The sequence below is a fragment of the Lolium perenne genome, chromosome 6 (assembly GCF_019359855.2).
Source record: "Lolium perenne isolate Kyuss_39 chromosome 6, Kyuss_2.0, whole genome shotgun sequence".
NCBI lineage: Eukaryota > Viridiplantae > Streptophyta > Magnoliopsida > Poales > Poaceae > Lolium > Lolium perenne.
Genome location: NC_067249.2, coordinates 196,996,634 through 197,016,069, shown reverse-complemented (window position 1 = coordinate 197,016,069; position 19,436 = coordinate 196,996,634). Strand labels below are relative to the sequence as shown.

At 45.5% G+C, this 19,436-nt stretch overlaps 1 protein-coding gene across 1 annotated transcript; it reads right to left on the bottom strand.

The window, feature by feature from the left end:
• Nucleotides 1-662: 662 nt before the first annotated feature.
• Nucleotides 663-3,864, bottom strand: LOC127306481 (uncharacterized). Its single transcript, XM_051337118.2, has 2 exons — nt 2,735-3,864; nt 663-1,145 (listed from the first exon to the last, which is right to left on the bottom strand). Exons 1-2 carry the CDS (start codon nt 3,754-3,756, stop codon nt 908-910), a joined length of 1,260 nt encoding a protein of 419 aa, XP_051193078.1. The 5' UTR covers nt 3,757-3,864; the 3' UTR covers nt 663-907.
• Nucleotides 3,865-19,436: the final 15,572 nt, after the last annotated feature.

The window sequence follows — 19,436 nt, the reverse complement described above, 5'->3', positions numbered from 1 at the left end:
CCCGTGATCATCATCACCACCGTTGCTTACTGAGAAGATCGGGCCACCCCTTATCATCTTTGCAAGGCTCTGGTGAATAATTTAATAAAAAAGAAGTTGTGTGCACTTTTAGATGCTTTTAGATGCAGAGGTTGGGGCTATGTTCCCTATTTAAAAAGACCGGGACGAGCAAACCGAACAAACCGAACGCTCGTGGAGAATGAAATCTGACACAAGGTAGGATACCATGATGTACTAAGATCAAGGTATGTCAACGTCTATACGCATACACCCTCGATGCCAAAATATAGTGCGCTTCTTTAGGTCAAGAGTCAAATTTCATCTATTCGGATCAAGTATATAGGAAAAAATATCATCATATACAAAATCAAATGCATGCATCTGAAGCTATATTTTATAATGATTCTAAAATAAGAACTATTTGATGTGATGTTGATATTTTATTCTATATACTTACTAAAACCTAACAAAGTATGACTTTGACAAAAACTAATATATGCACTATAAAAGTGTGATTATTATTCATTTGACCATCTTCTCCCAATTTTACCTACATGTTGACCAAACAAAAGACATAATATCAACAATCTAACGAGTCTACGAACATCTGGACGCAGAATACACTAGCTATCAACTAGTCATGATATATGTTGTCTCCAATCTCAAAATAAATTTGCTTAATAACACTGCGACTGTGCTTATAAAATATAAAGAACATACAGTATTAATTTTGATTGCACTATTACGCTCCAATAGTTTGGTTCACAGGAAAATAATACATTGATTTACCTTCTATGTCTAACTAGAAGGCACTAGAGTTGCTTAATAGCTGCAGCTTGGTTTGTGGTTTCCCAAGTCCCGAAAACAGACTCCACGTCTCCACCCGCCTGTTGTGTCTTCCAGAATTTCAATGTGACTGGGGATTTTCATTGCCCAAAGTAGCTGCAGCGTCACTTGAAGTTGTTCCAAGTCTAGGGCCAGACTTCACCTGCCCAATCTTTTCTTCCAGACTCTCACCGCGCAGGGTATCTTCATTCCCCAGAGTAGCTGCAGCTTCACTTGTTGTTCCTCCAAGTCTAGGATCAGACTTCTTGCCTTCCAGAATCCTATTGTGCAGGGTATCTTTATTCCCCTGAGAAGTTGTCCTAAGCCAAACAACAAATTCAGCTGATAGCAATGTTGTTATCTTTATTTTTTGATGTTATAATGCAGTTGAAAAAAAAACGGTATTTATCTACCTACATATGCAGTTGTGGATGTATACACCCCCTCTTTTGACAGATTTCCGCTCTTATATCCCTTTTGTTAGATTTTACAGTGCCTTTAGTCTATACACTGATTTGTAAAAACTGTTCTATTCTCTATAAACATGGAACTGTTGCCCCTAAAGAGAATATTGAAAATAATTAAAAAAAACCTTCAAGTACACCATATGTAGAACATGCATACCTAGTTAGTCAAATGGGTCTTTAGGCGAGCCAGAATTTAGTTTGCACGAGGAAAAAACGCTCTCGCGACCGCGTCGTCCCCCGCGGGCGACGGGGCCGCGCCGCCACTCCCCCTCGTCCAGCTCCCCCCTCCTCCCCTTCTCCTCCGCCGTCGTCGGCGTGCGTCGCCGGGCAAGGCCCGGGTGGCGCCGGCGGCGGCGGCCTCGACTTTCCCCTCTCGGCGCGGCGCTGCGCGGGGTAGGTGCGGCCGGGAGGTGCTCCTCGGCCGGCGGCGGTCGGCGTGGCGGGGTGAGATCCCCACGTCGGGTGGGAGGAGGGGTGGCGGCGCGGCCGTTGGCGGCGGAGCTGCACGAGGCGGCGCCATGGCGGGGCCGCTCGGCGGAATGCGGGCGAGGCGGGGCCCGGAGGGGCACGGCGGTGGCTCTGCTCTTGGCACGCCGGCGGCGCTCCCTGGAGGAAGAGAAGACAGGGCGGCGGTGGGTGGGCGGCGGCGGCACTTCGGCCGGCCAGCTGCAGCGGGGCTTTACGGGCCCTTTTGGGTCCGGCCGGGCCAGTTCGGGCCTGGTCTGCCTCGTAGCCTTGTCCGGTCGGCTACCGCGAAAGCGGTGGAGGCAGTTCCCTCCCGCGTGGCTGCGGTGCTGCTACCCCCGTCCCCGCTGCATCCCTTTTCTTCGTCTAGGCCTTGCTCCGGTGACCACAGTTAGGCGGCGAGGATGGCTACAAGACCGTGGTGGCGTGTGCGGGTGGGCGGCATGTTAGGTGGAGCACGTCGGAGCGTCTGGGGTGGTCGGTTTGGTGGTCGGGAGAAATCCCTGTCGGCATGCTCGACACCGACGCGGTGACGCCTACGGGTGTCACCTTTCCTTCCTGAAGGGCGTCGGGTGTACCTCCTCCCCAATCCCCTCCGCATACCGGGGGAAACCCTAGGACTAGTCCGGGCAACAGCGGCGTCATCGTCGTCTCCTTGGTGAAGGTGTTGCTTGGTATGCGGTGCCTCGGCGTGCTAGGAGCGTGGTGGTACTTCTCCGGAGGGCGCAGCGGTTGCGGGTCTTCTTCGTTTTCGTCGATCTGCCGGTGTCGGCATTTTTTCTTCTTTCCTTTCTTTTTCTTTTCTTTTGGGCTTGGTTGTGCTGCGGCCCCAGCGCGTTCGTTGTATCGGGTCGTTTGCTATATTAATATAGCGGGGCGAAAGCCTATTTCGAGGAGGAGTTAGTCAAATGGATATTTCATAGAGATTGAATGATTAATAGAACATGTGAAAATAGTTTCCTCTCAAACATGCATACCTTGGTGTAGTAGTCGCCAAGAAGTGCATGTAAATGGCAAGATTGTACCAAAGGAAGGCAGCCAAAGCCAACATCAATAGCAAATGGCACACGACCGCAAGGATCTGGGATATAAGGGAGATCCCAGGAGATAATATCATCCATGGGAAAAGAGTCACCATTAACCATTCGATCAGCTCTTCAAATGGAAATCCATTCATGGGCACCTCGGAGAGAATGACTAACCAGACGCCAACATGGATCCAGCCAAAATAACAGAGGAACATAAGAATATCCAGCTCGTCAGTCATTTTCCCTAAACTGATAAACAACACCATGACCAAAGTCCAGAGTAGCACCGCAAAGGGTGCTCCAGTATGAAGAGTGAGGTTGAGTTCTTTGACATCCTTGCTATGGCAGGAGGGGCTAGTCACCTCGTGGATAGCCAGCTCGGCCCCCTTGGGCAGATGGTGCACAGCCAGAGAGTAGCCCAAGTTTCCAGCAGCATATACCATGCTAAAGAGCAGGACGAAGGTGGTAGTGGCTGAGCCTATATGACTGGCGGAAAAGCAGGCGAGCAAGGGGCCGTAGGAGAGCCGGAGAAAGTCAGTGTAGAACCACCGACTCGGGAAGATGCGAAGGAGGAGGAAGACGTATAAGCAGATACTGACCGACAAGACCCACACCTGGGACATAGGGTGTCCGTGGAACTGCACCAGGAACAAGATAGAAACGACCACGGCAACCACCGCCGTGAGAATCAACCCTACGGCGCGCAGACTCCCACCTTTAGCGGGTGACGTCATACCTTTTTCTTCGCATCTGGCGGCCCCTTTGATGGAAGCAGCCGGGGGTGGGGGCACGACGGCGGCACGGGCCTCGCGATCAACAGCCTCAAGCTCCTTCTGTCGGCTGATTTGAGCGGGTGTTGTCTGGAACTTTACTTCGAATCCGGCGTCCGCGGCCCTTCCCCTGTGAAGGAAAAGGCTGAGTAATCCGATCGAGCGGATTTTCGAAATCTTCCTACAGTTCCTCGGGGCCATCGGAGAAACTAGGGTATTGATCTGGCAAACTATGGGAGAGAGGATCTAGGTTAGCAAAGGCGTGGTCCTGACCGCATATATCTGGGGGCGTCAGAGGCCTTGAGAGTTGGGAGCTTCGCAAGTCGTATATTTATCAGAAAATTCCTTATTTGACACTTCCTTAAAGTTGGCTTTCTTATTTGGCCTTAACAAAAAAAATCTTCCCGTTTTGACATCTAAACTCAATTTCTTCCCTCAAATAACACTCTAGTGTATTCTGAGCACTAACGGTGTTAAATAAGAACATAAAAAGACTCTATTGCCCCTGACACATGATTTGACAAAAAATGTCTATAGATGTTAAGACACATTTGACTAAATAAGAATTCGTACTATTCAGCTCAAATATACACATAAGCATGCTCTGTACTCACAGTCCGCAGATTTTAATTTAGAAAATGAAAATTTGGGCAGAACCTCCCCTGTATTTTGATGCCATATCTCTGTACACAGTTCATATCTTTACTATTAAATTGCAATAGGTGGCTGACTGGTGTCACAAATGGGCCAACAAATTATTTCAGTCCAGCACGCCAAGAAACTTCCGTCCGTTTCCTACATCCAACGTTGCTGCTCCTGCCGGGCCGTTTCCTACATCCAACGTTGCTGCTCCTGCCGGATGGATAGGTGGCCCAGCTCGAGCAACTTTTGACCAAGTTCCGTGGGCCTAGTAACTCCCGATTTAGTACGTACGTGAGGAAACTGCTTTTACCTAAAAAACAAACAAGAAAACGTAAACGGAAGAGCAGTCTGGTTCGTACACGACTAACAATTGCAAGCGATGATGATGTAGCTAATATCAAGGAACTTAAACACTTAGTGCTCCAGGCTTAAATAATTATTGAAGATTTATACAAAATAGGACATTTGCCCGTGCTTCGCTACGGGTAAATATTTTATAGGTCATGAAAAACTCATGTGCCAAAGTCAACGACCATGTTGATTTTCCGCACCCGATGCAACTGAGTTTTTAAGATTTGTGGAGTGTTTTACATGGAAGACTTCAAGTTATATTCATCTATTATTGTTCAGCCCTTTCTATTTTCAAATATAAACACTCTATGTTAGCACGGCATGTTTTTTTCTTTTGGACGAAAATTATCACTAACACATTAAGTGAATGAAACGTCAAGCCATTTTCTTAGAAGGTGCTTCTGAAGCATTAGTCTCCGATGACGCCGTCGTACGCACAGGACTGCGGCAACACAAAGGTTTCTAAAATTAATGATTTGCCTAAAATAATTAAATTTAAATCAAGATTATAGGTGATATATCAATGAAACTAATTGACATATGTATTTTCCAAAAGTAAAGACTGAATCAAAACTAACAAAGTACAACACCAAACCAACACTACGATGTGTAATTAGAAGAACACTACAAAATTGAGACAGACATACATGCCAGTATACAGCTAGGCATGGGTAGCCTGGCCCAGATGGCTCGGCCTGGCCCGAAAATCACGGGTCAAGCTAGATCAAGCTTGCACTTCGGGTCGGGCTCAGGCCTGATATTTGAGCTCGGACGTCAGGCCAGGCCAGGCTCAACTTTCAATTTTGCGCATTTAAGCCACGTATGGCCGGGCTTCTTGAGCTGGGCCGGGCTTTTTGCTCATTCGGGCCAGGCTTAGGCTGGAATTACAGGCCTGACATTCGTGAGGCTAGACATACTAAACGGATCAGTCGGCTAGGAAACATGACGGTGCGTTGCAACGTGATAGAAAAATAGTAAACTACGGTGTGACTCAAATTTTATCTCAAAGTCGATAAACCGGCGTAAACTCTAGCCTCAGTTTAACTTTTCTTCATATGGTATATTAATTTTATTATCTTTTATTTGATAAAAATACTTTATGAAAAACAAAGTAAAAAAACAAATTACGTTATCAAAAACCTATCTGAAGAAGAAAGTAAAAGAAAGTTAAAATTACTCCACTAAAAATACAACACTTGGTCTATGCCCACAAGCTTTATTCCATTTAGGATTCAGCTCATATACAAAACAAAGTGGAAAAAAAAAACTTGATGTGATGTATGGGTTGCACAAGAAGCACACACACTTTGCATTTTTTCGAAATGGGAGACTTGCCCCATCCTCTGCATTAAAATATTAAAATGATTCACACGGATGAATCGTTAGATTCTTGATTCTTCCTAGCCAAGTGAAGGTGACCACATCTCCAATTCACATTCAGCAAAAAAAAATTGCATAGAAAGAGATCCTAGTGATACCCACATTTCAGAATAACATCGTATTGAATTGTCTCTAGCATTTAGGACAGCGGCGAAGGTGAACTCGTCACTCGCCAGGCCGAACCTCACCGGCCATCATACTGAGAAACTCTTGCATACGACATCAAATATCTCATTGTCATATAATCGAACACCTTCCGTGCTTCCTCCACGGCGCGCAGCTCCACACACAAAGCCTGACAAAACCAGTACAGATGCACACGTCCGCGAACACCCCAGCGGCGAGAACAATCACATTGACCTGCCGTGCGGGTGCCAGTTCACCACGCCAGCACAGATAGATGATGGAGCAGGTGAACGCGTCCGATGCTCAGCTCCGCATGGTACCAACAATCCAACCCTATCCATGGCAAGACAACACAGCTACCGCCAGCATGAATTAGCAGCAGATCGCCGCGGCTCCACAACGCATCCGAAAGAAAAAAGGCCCCATCTCAGCTTCGCCGAGGTCGCCCGCCCGCCCATCCCCAACTTCCTTCTTGTCGCCAATGTCGAGCTGAGGCGGACTTCGGCCGTGGCAATATCCATCTTATGCGCAAATTCCGACGGGACTTCCAGCTAGGTTTCGATTTCGATCTTGGGGCAGGAGTCCTTTTTACGAGGGGATTGAGAGCACAGTACGTGTTGGAGCTGTCGAGCACGGTCTGTGTTGGAGTAGTGTTCCTATTGGATAAGCGAGGGTGACCGAGGCTAGGGCGTTGGCAGCCGGTTCGGGGCAGCAGATCTGGCTGATGGCCGCGGCAGCTGCTGGTGGAATCCGGCCAGGAGCGGCGGCGGACCGTGATGCTGTCCTAGCTGCCTCTGCGTCAGTCCAAACTCCAGACTCCAGACGAAGAGGAAGGCACAATCTAGGCCAGGCCACCGGTACATGCCTACATGGGCCTCAACTCGAGACTTGATGTATTGACGAAGCGTTTTCTTTTACTTGGCGGTGGCAGGGATGTAATTTTGATCATAAGTAAGGGCAAAAACTGACGGACGAACAAGAAACCTTATTTTCTTTATTATTAGGTATAGATATAGATATATAAACTAAAATATGTCTAGATTTATTAAGCCACTAAGAGCATCTCTAACAGTAACCGAAAAAGTTGGAACCGAATAACATGAATTCAGTCTTCTAAAAACATGGGGGACGAAGATTTTGCAGCTGGCGCAGAATAAAACCCGTAAACACGAACTGAAAAATGCATTTCAAATGTCGCAGGGAAATTCATCGATGATCATAAATACAGATGGCATTTGATGCTCTGATTGAGCATTATAAGTTACATACTACACCTAACCGCGAACTAATTTGAAGCAAAAGTATGCCCGATTGGGCTCTGCGCGTGACGGTGCCGGTGGTAGCGGACGCGCTCCTCCCGGCGAGCCGCCTCGTACTCACGCACTTGGCGGACGCGACGGCGTCCGCCTCCTTCCGGCGGAAGCGCGCGGGGGCCTCTGCCGCCGATATCGCCGCCACCTGTGCGACCGCGGCGTCTTCCTCGTCGGAGCCGTGCATGTAATCTCCCGCGGAGAATGTGGGCTCCCGCGCGGGGACGAGCTCCTCCTCGCCGGAGCTGTCGTACACTGGTGGCCAAGGTGGGAGACTCGAACCGCCTGAAGACGAGCCCTCGCCGCCGTCGCCGTACTTAGCCGGCTCCCCTGGGGATGTGAACCCCCAGTTCGTCCATCGGCGGGCGCTACGCTTGCGTGCGCCCTCCGACCGGTTGAACTTCCAGCGTTCCACGTCCGTGCGGAACACGGGGGGCCGCGGCGGTGAGTCCCACCGCCCAATCCCGCGCTGCGCCCTGCAGAGCCATCACGCGAGGCCATGGTGTCGCTGAGCTGGGGCGAAGGTAGGCTGCTGCGAGCTGGATTGCTCGCCGGAGAGAAGGCTGGCGGCAGCGGAGGGGAGTAGGGTTTGGAAACCGAACTCCCCTCCGCGGCCCATTTTAATACGGGGCGGCCGCCGAGTCTCTCGGGCCCCTGAACTCGTTTTACGGGCCATGCCGCGAGTTCGGGCTCCGTTCTGGGCCTCTTTCGACCTGAACCCGTATTGTCGCCGGAGTTTTTTGGTTTCGGGCCGTTTTTCAGTCACTGTTAGAGTTGCTCTAATGAGAGGGATAACAAAGATGAAGATATAGATGTTTGTAGCGAGACTAATTCATGACATAAATATTTTTAAAAATATGTAAATATTTTATTGTTATTTCGTAGCAACGCACGAGCATTCAGCTAGTATACATATATGTTGCATAATATAGCATATACCGGGACCATAAACAGCCAGGTTCAACACACACATCAATAAGTGTTCATATTTACTACGTACATCAACTACTAGTCCATATCCAATACAGAGAGGAGGTTCACAAGTTGAGGTCAAGTCCACATAAATCACACGACCACAACACAAAAGTAAGTGATGTCCAAAAGCAACTCCAGGAGCACCGGTGACACGAAGAGAAGGCATGAGAATCACAAGCTGAGCCTTCTTTTCCTTCTTGTGCTCATTGCAGGGCTAGGAGGGTTAAATTTCTTGCTTCTTGTTCTCATTGTTGGGCTGTCAAGTGGTACTATAGGAACATCTTTCTTTTTCTTCTTGGATTTTACCTTCACATGAACATTAGTTTTCTCGCTGGGCATAGGAAGCTCAATGGAAATAGGCTCAGGTTGACTTGGGCTTGTTCTTGATCTGTACTCGTGCATGTATGGAAACAACAATTATGAATAGAAACAAGAGAAAACAATGCATAACATGTGAAATAAAAATATAAACAATACCTCTTTGATCCGCCGGATCCAGATTTGCTCCCTTTTCCCTTTTTGCAACTTGAATTTTCCAAGCTTGGTGGAAAAGACATCCTTGTTGGTGCTTCATCCATGCAAGACACAATGGCATACTCATTTCCTTTCATGGTCTTTATCTTCTTCTTTGGTGGTTCTCTACATGAGCAATAGGAATAGCAGTAAACATGTATAGTTCATTACAAAATAAATAATAAAAGAGTGAACCAATATTACCTCACTGCCAGCATTGCAGCAATGTCTTCTGGGTTACCCTTCTTACAATTGTGCCAATGATGCCCATAGTCCTTACAAATAGGGCATAGGTGCTTGCCTGATTTTCTTTTCTTCTCACTGCAGCCTTTATACCTCTCAGTTTTAGGCCTACCGGCAGTGGCTTTTAACAGTGGTGGATGCATGAAGAATCCATGGTCGGATTTAGGCCATTGGTTCTTGTCAGGCATAGCAGGGATTAGTTGGGCATAAGCCGCTCTAAATTTAGCAATGGAGTAATAGAAGTCAACATAGGTTTGTATATGTGCATTGTTAAATGATGTGATGAATGCAAGAGCATGTTTGCAAGGAAGGCCAGAAACTTGAAATTTTCTACAAGAACATGTCCTCTCTTGCAAGTTGACCACAAACCTAAAGCCATTGCCTCCTAATGCGGTCACTTCAGCCACTTCTTCTGAGGTTTGTACCACTTCCAAGTTTAATTCTCTAGTCATTGCATTCAGCTTCTTAATAATGTGAGGCAAAATCAATCCATCCAACTTATTTGCCACGTTTCTCCTTCGGTTCCACATGATCATCAGCAGCTGCCGCGCCTTGTCCATGAAGTCATCCAAGTTCAAGGACTTATGGTGCTTGATCCAATTGTTAAAGCTCTCCGCCAAGTTGTTTGTTACATAGTCCACCTTGCATATTGTCGAGAACTGACTCCTAGACCACAACCTATTGTGCCACTTCCTTATATATGTAGTTGCGGCTTGCTTTGCTGCCTCCATTGCAACCCAATGTTTGTCAAACACATATGGGTTCCATGAGTAAGTGATGTCTACGCACGCTTCTATTCCTGTAGACAGTGTTGGGCCTCCAAGAGCAGAGGTTTGTAGAACAGCAGCAAGTTTCCCTTAAGTGAATCACCCAAGGTTTATCGAACTCAGGGAGGTAGAGGTCAAAGATATCCCTCTCAAGCAACCCTGCAATTAAGATACAAGAAGTCTCTTGTGTCCCCAACACACCTAATACACTTGTCAGATGTATAGGTGCACTAGTTCGGCGAAGAGATAGTGAAATACAAGTAATATGGATGATTGTAAGTAGTAATTGCAATCTGAAATAAAAATGGCAGCAAGCGAACATGTAGCAGAACTTGTTGGAAACGGTGTTTCAATGCTTAGAAACAAGGCCTAGGGATCATACTTTCACTAGTGGACACTCTCAACAATGATGACATAACTGAATAAATAAATGCTACTCTTAAACACTCTCTTGTTGGATAACAAACACCATTCATTGTGTAGGGCTACAAAAGCACACCTCAAGCCGGAGTAAACAAGCTCCATAACTTCCGGAGTTCATATTAAAGTAACCTCTAGAGTGCGTAATAGACCGTTGCAATTTAGACCGAGTACTAACATAGCACACACACTGTCACCAATAGCTATGAAAGGGGGAATACATCACATCAATACTATCATAGTAATAGTTAACTTCATAATCCACAAGGGATTACAATCATAACCTACGCCAAGTACTACATGATGCACAGACTGTCCTCTTTACATCATGGAGGAGGAATAGACTACTTTAATAACATCACTAGAGTAACACATAGATTAATAGTGATACAAAGCTCATGATCACATAAAGATCACACCATGGGAGAGAGAGATGAACCACATAGCTACCGGTAGAGCCCTCAGCCTCTGGGGAGAACTACTCCCTCCTCATCATGGGAGACAGCAATGGCGATGAAGATGGCGGTGGTGTCGATGGAGATGACTCCGGGGGCAATTCCCCGTCCTGGCGGCGTGCCGGAACAAAGATTCTGTCCCACGAAACTTGTCTTCGCGATGGCGGCGGCTACGGAACTCTTCGTGGAATATCGTCGGTTGTTTTAGGGTTTTCGCATCTGGAGGATTATATAGGCGAAAGGGCGGCGTCGGAGGGGTCCCGAGGGGCCCATCCCATAATTGGGCGCCCCCCCCCTCTTGGCCGCACCGCCAGGTGGGGTGGCCACCTCGTGGCCCCTCTCCGTCTCTCCGTCGGTGTTCTGGAACACTCCGTGGAAAATAAGGCCTTGGGCTTTTGTTCCGTCCAATTCCGAGAATATTTCCTGTGTAGAATTTCTGAAACCAAAAAACAGCAGAAAACAGGACTGGCACTTCGGCATCTTGTTAATAGGTTAGTTCCGGAAAATGCATAAAAACGATATAAAGTGTATATAAAACATGTGAGTATTGTCATAAAACTAGCATGGAACATAAGAAATTATAGATACGTTTGAGACGTATCAAGCATCCCCAAGCTTAGTTCCTACTCGCCCTCGAGTAGGTAAACGATAACAAGGATAATTTCTGAAGTGACATGCTACTATCATAATCGTGATCAATACTATTGTAAAGCATATGAGATGAATGAAGTGATTCAATGGTAAAGATAATGACTAAACAACTGAATCATATAGAAAAGAATTTTCATGAATAGTACTTTCAAGACAAGAATCAACAAGTCTTGCATCAGAGTTAACTCATAAAGCAATAGATTCTTACTAGAAGGCTTTGAAACAACACAAAGGAAGATATAAGTTTCAGCAGTTGCTTTCAACTTTCAACATGTATATCTCATGGATAATTGTCAATGTTGGAGATATGCCCAAGAGGCAATAATAAATGGTTATTTATAATATATCTTTGTGTTTATGATAATGTTTACATACCATGCTATAATTGTATTAACCGAAACATTGATACATGTGTGTTATGTAAACAACAAGGAGTCCCTAGTAAGCCTCTTGTATAACTAGCTTGTTGATTAATAGATGATCATAGTTTCATGATCATGAACATTGGATGTTATTAATAACAAGGTTATGTCATTATGTGAATGATGTAATGGACACACCCAATTAAGCGTAGCATAAGATCACGTCATTAAGTTCATTTGCTATAAGCTTTCGATACATAGTTACCTAGTCCTTTCGACCATGAGATCATGTAAATCACTTATACCGGAAGGGTAATTTGATTACATCAAACGCCACTGCGTAAATGGGTGGTCATAAAGGTGGGATTAAGTATTCAGAAAGTATGAGTTGAGGCATATGGATCAACAGTGGGATTTGTCCATCCCGATGACAGATAGATATACTCTGGGCCCTCTCGGTGGAATGTCGTCTAACTAGCTTGCAAGAATATGAAAGGTTCATAAGAGACCACATACCACGGTACGAGTAAAGAGTACTTGTCATAAGACGAGGTTGAACGAGGTATAGAGATACCGATGATCAAACTTTGGACAAGTAGAATATCGCGTGACAAAGGGAATCGGTATCGTATGTGAATGGTTCAATCGATCACTAAGTCATCGTTGAATATGTGGGAGCCATTATGGATCTCCAGATCCCGCTATTGGTTATTGGTCAGAGAGAGGTCTCAACCATGTCTGCATAGTTCGCGAACCATAGGGTGACACACTTAAGGTTTGATGTCGTTTAAGTAGATATGGAATATGGAATGGAGTTCGAAGTTTTGTTCGGAGTCTCGGATGGGATCCAGGACATCACGAGGAGTTCCGGAATGGTCCGGAGAATAAGATTCATATATAGGAAGTCATTTTATAAGTTTGAAAATGATCCGGTGCATTTATGGAAGGTCCCAGAAGGTTCTAGAAAAGTCCGGAAGAAATCACTATGGAAGGCGGAGTCCCGGAGGGACTCCACTAGCTAGGCCGGCCAACCCTAAGGGGAGGAGTCCCAGGTGGGCTCCACCTAAGGTGGCCGGCCACCCCACCTCAAGGAAAGGTGGGAGTCCCACCTTGAGTAGGACTCCCTCCTTGAGTAGGTTTCCCACCTACGGAAGGTTTTGTTGTTCGGGTTTTATTCGAAGACTTGGACTACAACTCTTGGGGATTTCCACCTATATAATGAGGAGGAGAGGGAAGGGGCAGCCCACTCTTGGCCGCACCACCAAAGGGTGCCCATGGCCGGCGCCCTAGCCACCCCCTCTCCCCAAACCCTAGCCTCTCCTCCTCCACATAATACTCCCGCAGCGCATAGGCGAAGCCCTGCCGGAGTTCTCCACCACCACCGCCACCACGCCATCGTGCTGCCGGGATTCCGAGGAGGATCTACTACTTCTGCTGCCCGCTGGAACGGGAGAAGGACGTCGTCTTCATCAACACCGAACGTGTGACCGAGTATGGAGGTGCTGCCCGATTGTGGCACCGTCAAGATCTTCTACGCGCTTTTGAAAGCGGCAAGTGATCATCTTCTGCAACAACGAGATCTAATCTCGTAGGCTTTGGAAATCTTCAAGGGTTAGTCTCGTTCATCCCCTCGTTGCTACCATCTTCTAGATTGCACCTTGGCTTGGATTGTGTTCTCGCGGTAGGAAATTTTTGTTTTCTATGCTACGAATCCCTTCAGTGGTATCAGAGCCGTGTCTATGCATAGATTGGTTGCACGAGTAGAACACAATGGTTTTGTGGGAGTTGATGCTTTGTTGTCTTTAGTTTGTGTACTTTGCATCTTGCGGCATGGTGGGATGAAGCGGCTCGGGCTAACTTTACATGACCGCGTTCATGAGACTTGCTCCACGTTCGACATGCAACTTGTATTGCATAAGTGGCTTTGCGGGTGTCTGTCTCTCCCACCATAGTGAAGATTCAATTTACTCTTTCTATTTACAACACTAGTATCACCGTTGTGGTTCATGTTCGTACGTAGATTGGATCTTACTCGAAAACCCTAAACCACGTAAAATATGCAAACCAAATTAGAGACGTCTAACTTGTTTTTGCAGGGTTTGGTGATGTGATATGGCCATGATGTGATGATGAATATGTATGAGATGATCATTATGAAGGAGATATGCCCAAGAGGCAATAATAAAAGTGGTTATTATATATCTTTATGTTTATGATAAATGTTTATATACCATGCTATAATTGTATTAACCGAAACATTAATACATGTGTGATATGTAAACAACAAAGAGTCCCTAGTATGCCTCTTAACTAGCTTGTTGATTAATGGATGATTAGTTTCATAATCATGAACATTGGATGTTATTAATAACAAGGTTATATCATTGTATGAATGATGTAATGGACACACCCAATTAAGCGTAGCATAAGATCACGTCATTAAGTTATTTGCTATAAGCTTTCGATACATAGTTACCTAGTCCTTATGACCATGAGATCATGTAAATCACTTATACCGGAAAGGTACTTTGATTACATCAAACACCACTGCGTAAATGGGTGGTTATAAAGGTGGGATTAAGTATCCGGAAAGTATGAGTTGAGGCATATGGATCAACAGTGGGATTTGTCCATCCCGATGACGGATAGATATACTCTGGGCCCTCTCGGTGGAATGTCGTCTAATGTCTTGCAAGCATATGAATAAGTTCATAAGAGACCACATACCACGGTACGAGTAAAGAGTACTTGTCAGGAGACGAGGTTGAACAAGGTATAGAGTGATACCGATGATCAAACCTCGGACAAGTAAAATATCGCGTGACAAAGGGAATTGGTATCGTATGTGAATGGTTCATTCGATCACTAAAGTCATCGTTGAATATGTGGGAGCCATTATGGATCTCCAGATCCCGCTATTGGTTATTGGTCGGAGTGAGTACTCAACCATGTCCACATAGTTCACGAACCGTAGGGTGACACACTTAAAGTTGGATGTTGAAATGGTAGAACTTGAATATGGAATGGAGTTCGAATATTTGTTCAGAGTCCCGGATGAGATCCCGGACATCACGAGGAGTTCCGGAATGGTCCGGAGAATAAGATTCATATATAGGAAGTCATTTTATAAGATTTAAAATGATCCGGAAGGTTCTATGGAAGGTTCTAGAAGGTTCTAGAAAAGTCCGGAAGAAGCCACTTTGGAAGGCGGAGTCCCAAAGGGACTCCACCACCATGGCCGGCCAACCCTAGAGGGGAGGAGTCCCAAGTGGACTCCCCTAAGGGGGCCGGCCACCCCCTCCCAAGGAAGGGTGGGAATCCCACCTCTAGTGGGAGTCCTAGCTTGGGTAGGTTTCATGTGATATGGAAGGTTTTGGTTTGGGGTCTTATTCGAAGACTTGTAGACCAACTCTTGGGTGTTCCACCTATATAATGAGGGCCAAGGGGAGGGGCCGGCCACCCCAACACCACAAGGTGGCCGCACCACCTAGATGGCCGGCGCCCCCTCTCCCCAAACCCTAGCCGCCCCACTACTCCTTCTTCCCCGCACGCTTAGCGAAGCTCCGCCGGGATTCTCCACCACCACCGACACCACGCCGTCATGCTGTCAGATTCAAGAGGAGCTACTACTTCCGCTGCCCGCTGGAACGGGGAGGTGGACGTTGTCTTTATCAACAACCGAACGTGTGACCGAGCACGGAGGTGCTGCCCGTTCGTGGCGCCGTGATCAAGATCTTCTACGCGCTTTTGCAAGCGGCAAGTGAACGTCTACCGCAGCAACAAGAGCCTCATCTTGTAGGCTTTGGAATCTCTTCAAGGGTGAGACTCGATAATCCCCTCGTTGCTACCGTCTTCTAGATTGCATCTTGGCTTGGATTGCGTGTTCGCGGTAGGAATTTTTTGTTTTCTATGCAATGTATCCCTATAGTGCTATCAGAGCCGTGTATATGCATAGATGGTTGCACGAGTAGAACACAATGGTTTTGTGGGCGTTGATGCTCTTGTTGTCTTTAGTTTGAGTACTTTGCATCTTTGTGGCATAGTGGGATGAAGCGAATCGGACTAACTTTACATGACCGCGTTCATGAGACTTGTTCCTCGTTCGACATGCAACTTGTATTGCATAAGAGGCTTTGCGGGTGTCTGTCTCTCCTACTATAGTGAAGATTCAATTTACTCTTCTATTGACAACACTAGTATCACCGTTGTGGTTGATGTTCGTAGGTAGATTAGATCTCTATCGAAAACCCTAAACCACGTAAAATATGCAAACCAAATTAGAGACGTCTAACTTGTTTTTGCAGGGTTTGGTGATGTGATATGGCCATAATGTGATGATGAATATGTATGAGATGATCATTATTGTATTGTGGCAACCGGCAGGAGCCTTATGGTTGTCTTTAAATTTCATGTTGAGTAGTATTTCAAAGTAGTTGTAATAGTTGCTACATGGAGGACAATCATGAAGACGGCGCCATTGACCTTGACGCTACGCCGACGATGATGGAGATCATGCCCGAAGATGATGGAGATCATGTCCGTGCTTTGGAGATGAAGATCAAAGGCGCAAAGACAAAAGGGCCATATCATATCACATATGAACTGCATGTGATGTTAATCCTTTTATGCATCTTATTTTGCTTAGATCGCGACGGTAGCATTATAAGATGATCCCTCACTAAAATCTCAAGATAATAAAGTGTTCATCCTTAGTAGCACCATTGCCAAGACTTGTCATTTCGAAGCATCTCGTGATGATCGGGTGTGATAGAATCAACAAGTGCATACAACGGGTGCAAGCCAGTTTTGCACATGCGGATACTAAGGTGGCCTTGACGAGCCTAGCATGTACAGACATGGTCTCGGAACACGTGATACCGAAAGGTAGAGCATGAATCATATGGTTGATATGATGAACACTTTGAGTGTTCGCCATTGAAATTACACCTTGTCTCGTGATGATCGGACTTAGATGTGGTGGATTGTGTTCGTGTGATCACTAAGACAATGCGAGGGATATTGTTTTGAGTGGGAGTTCACCTAGATTTTTAATTATGTTGAATTAAAATTTTAACTCAATTTGTCATAAACTTAGTCTAAACTTTTGCAAATATATGTTGTAGAGATGGCATCCCCAATCAATTATAACCAGTTCCTAGAGAAAGAAAAGCTTAAGAGCAACGGTAGCAACTTCACCGACTGGTTCCGTCATGTGAGGATCTTCCTCGCTGGCGGAAATCTGCAATTTGTGCTTGATGCACCGCTAGGTGACCCTCCTGCAGAAACTGAAACCGAGAAAGTAAAGAATGTTTACACAACTCGGAAAACTCGGTACTCTCAAGTTCAGTGTGCCCTCCTGTGCAGTCTGGAAGCCGATCTTCAAAAACGTTTTGAGCACCACGATCCTCATGAGTTGGTCAATGAGCTGAAAGCTATATTTGAGACTCATGCGGCCGTGGAATGCTATGAAGCATCGAAACACTTCTTCAGCTGTATGATGGAAGAAGGCAGCTCCGTTAGTGAGCACATGCTCGTTATGACCGGGCATGCAAAGAAACTCAGTGACTTGGGAATAGTGATTCCTAATAGACTGGGGATTAATCGTGTCCTTCAATCACTGCCACCAAGTTACAAGAACTTTGTGATGAACTACAATATGCAGAACATGAACAAGGAGTTACCTGAACTCTTTGGCATGCTAAAAGCTGCTGAGATTGAGATCAAGAAAGAGCACCAAGTGTTGATGGTCAACAAGACCACCAGTTTCAAGAAACAGGGCAAGTCTAAGGGAAAATTCAAGAAGGGTGGCAAGAAAGCTGCCACGCCTCCTATGAAACCTAAGAACGGCCCTAAGCACGATCTTGAGTGCTATTATCGCAAGGAGAAGGGACACTGGAAGCGTAATTGCTCCAAGTATCTGGCTGATCTGAAGAGCGGCCTTGTCAAGAAGAAGAAAGAAGGTATATCTGATATACATGTTATAGATGTTTATCTCACTGGTTCTCGTTCTAGTACCTGGGTATTTGATACTGGTTCGGTCGCTCATATTTGTAACTCGAAACATGAACTAAAGAATAAACGAAGACTACTGAAAGATGAAGTGACCATGCGCGTTGGAAACGGATCCAAAGTCGATGTGATCGTTGTCGGCACACTTCCTCTACATCTACCTTCGGGATTAGTTTTAAGCCTAAATAATTGTTATTTTGTACCCGCGTTGAGCATGAACATTATATCTGGATCTTGTTTAATGCAAGACGGTTATTCATTCAAGTCTGAGAATAATGGTTGTTCTATTTTTATGAATAATATCTTTTATGGTCGAGCACCTGAAAAGAATGGCTTATTTCTGTTAGATCTCGATAGTAGTGATACGCATATACATAACATTGATGCTAAGCGAATTAAATTGAATGATAATTCTACTTATATGTGGCACTGTCGTCTTGGTCATATTGGAGTGAAACGCATGAAGAAACTCCATACCAATGGATTACTTGAATCACTTGACTTTGAGTCACTTGATAGATGTGAAGCATGTCTAATGGGAAAGATGACTAAGACTCCATTTTCTGGTATGATGGAGCGAGCTACTGACTTATTGGAAATCATACATACCGATGTGTGCGGACCAATGAGTGTAGCGTCGCACGGTAGTTATCGTTATGTTCTAACCTTCACAGATGATCTGAGTAGATATGGGTATATCTATTTCATGAAACATAAATCCGAAACTTTCGAGAAGTTTAAGGAATTCCAAAGTGAAGTAGAAAATCAACGTAACAAGAATATTAAATTTCTACGATCTGATCGCGGAGGTGAATATCTGAGTTATGAGTTTGGCATGCATTTAAAGAAATGCGGAATACTTTCATAATTGACACCGCCGGGAACACCACAACGAAACGGTGTGTCCGAACATCGTAATCGAACTCTCTTAGATATGGTTCGTTCTATGATGTCTCTTACTGATTTGCCATTATCATTTTGGAGTTATGCATTAGAGACAGCCGCATTCACTTTAAATAGAGCACCATCGAAATCCGTAGAAACGACACCGTATGAATTATGGTTTAATAAGAAACCTAAGCTGTCGTTCCTTAAAGTTTGGGGTTGCGAAGCCTATGTAAAGAAGTTACAACCGGACAAGCTAGAACCCAAAGCGGAGAAATGCGTCTTCATAGGATACCCTAAGGAAACTATAGGGTACACTTTCTATCACAGATCCAAAGGCAAAATCTTTGTTGCTAAGAACGGAACCTTTCTTGAGAAAGAATTTCTCACTAAAGAAGTGACTGGAAGAAAAGTAGAACTCGATGAGATTGATGAATCTATACTCGTTGATCAGAGTAGCGCATTACCGGAAGTTGTACATGTACCGCCTACACCGGCAACAGAGGAAGCTAATGATAATGATCATGAAACTTCGAACGAGGAAACTACTGAACCTCGCAGATCGACAAGGGAACGTGCCACTCCTGATTGGTATGATCCTTGTCTAAGTGTCATGATTGTGGATAACAATGATGAGGACCCTGCGATGTATGAAGAAGCGATGATAAGCCCAGATTCCAACAAATGGCAAGAAGCCATGAAATCCGAGATGGGATCCATGTATGATAACAAAGTATGGACTTTGGTAGACTTACCTGATAGCCGCAAGGCTGTCGAAAATAAATAGATCTT

Bases quoted from the DNA above. Each gene is read 5' to 3' on its own strand.
- LOC127306481 (XM_051337118.2), bottom strand. From the start codon at position 3,756: ATGGCCCCGAGGAACTGTAGGAAGATTTCGAAAATCCGCTCGATCGGA. The intron at 1,146-2,734 runs GTATGCATGTTT...TGTTTGGCTTAG, and splicing joins TTGGCGACTACTACACCAAG to GACAACTTCTCAGGGGAATA.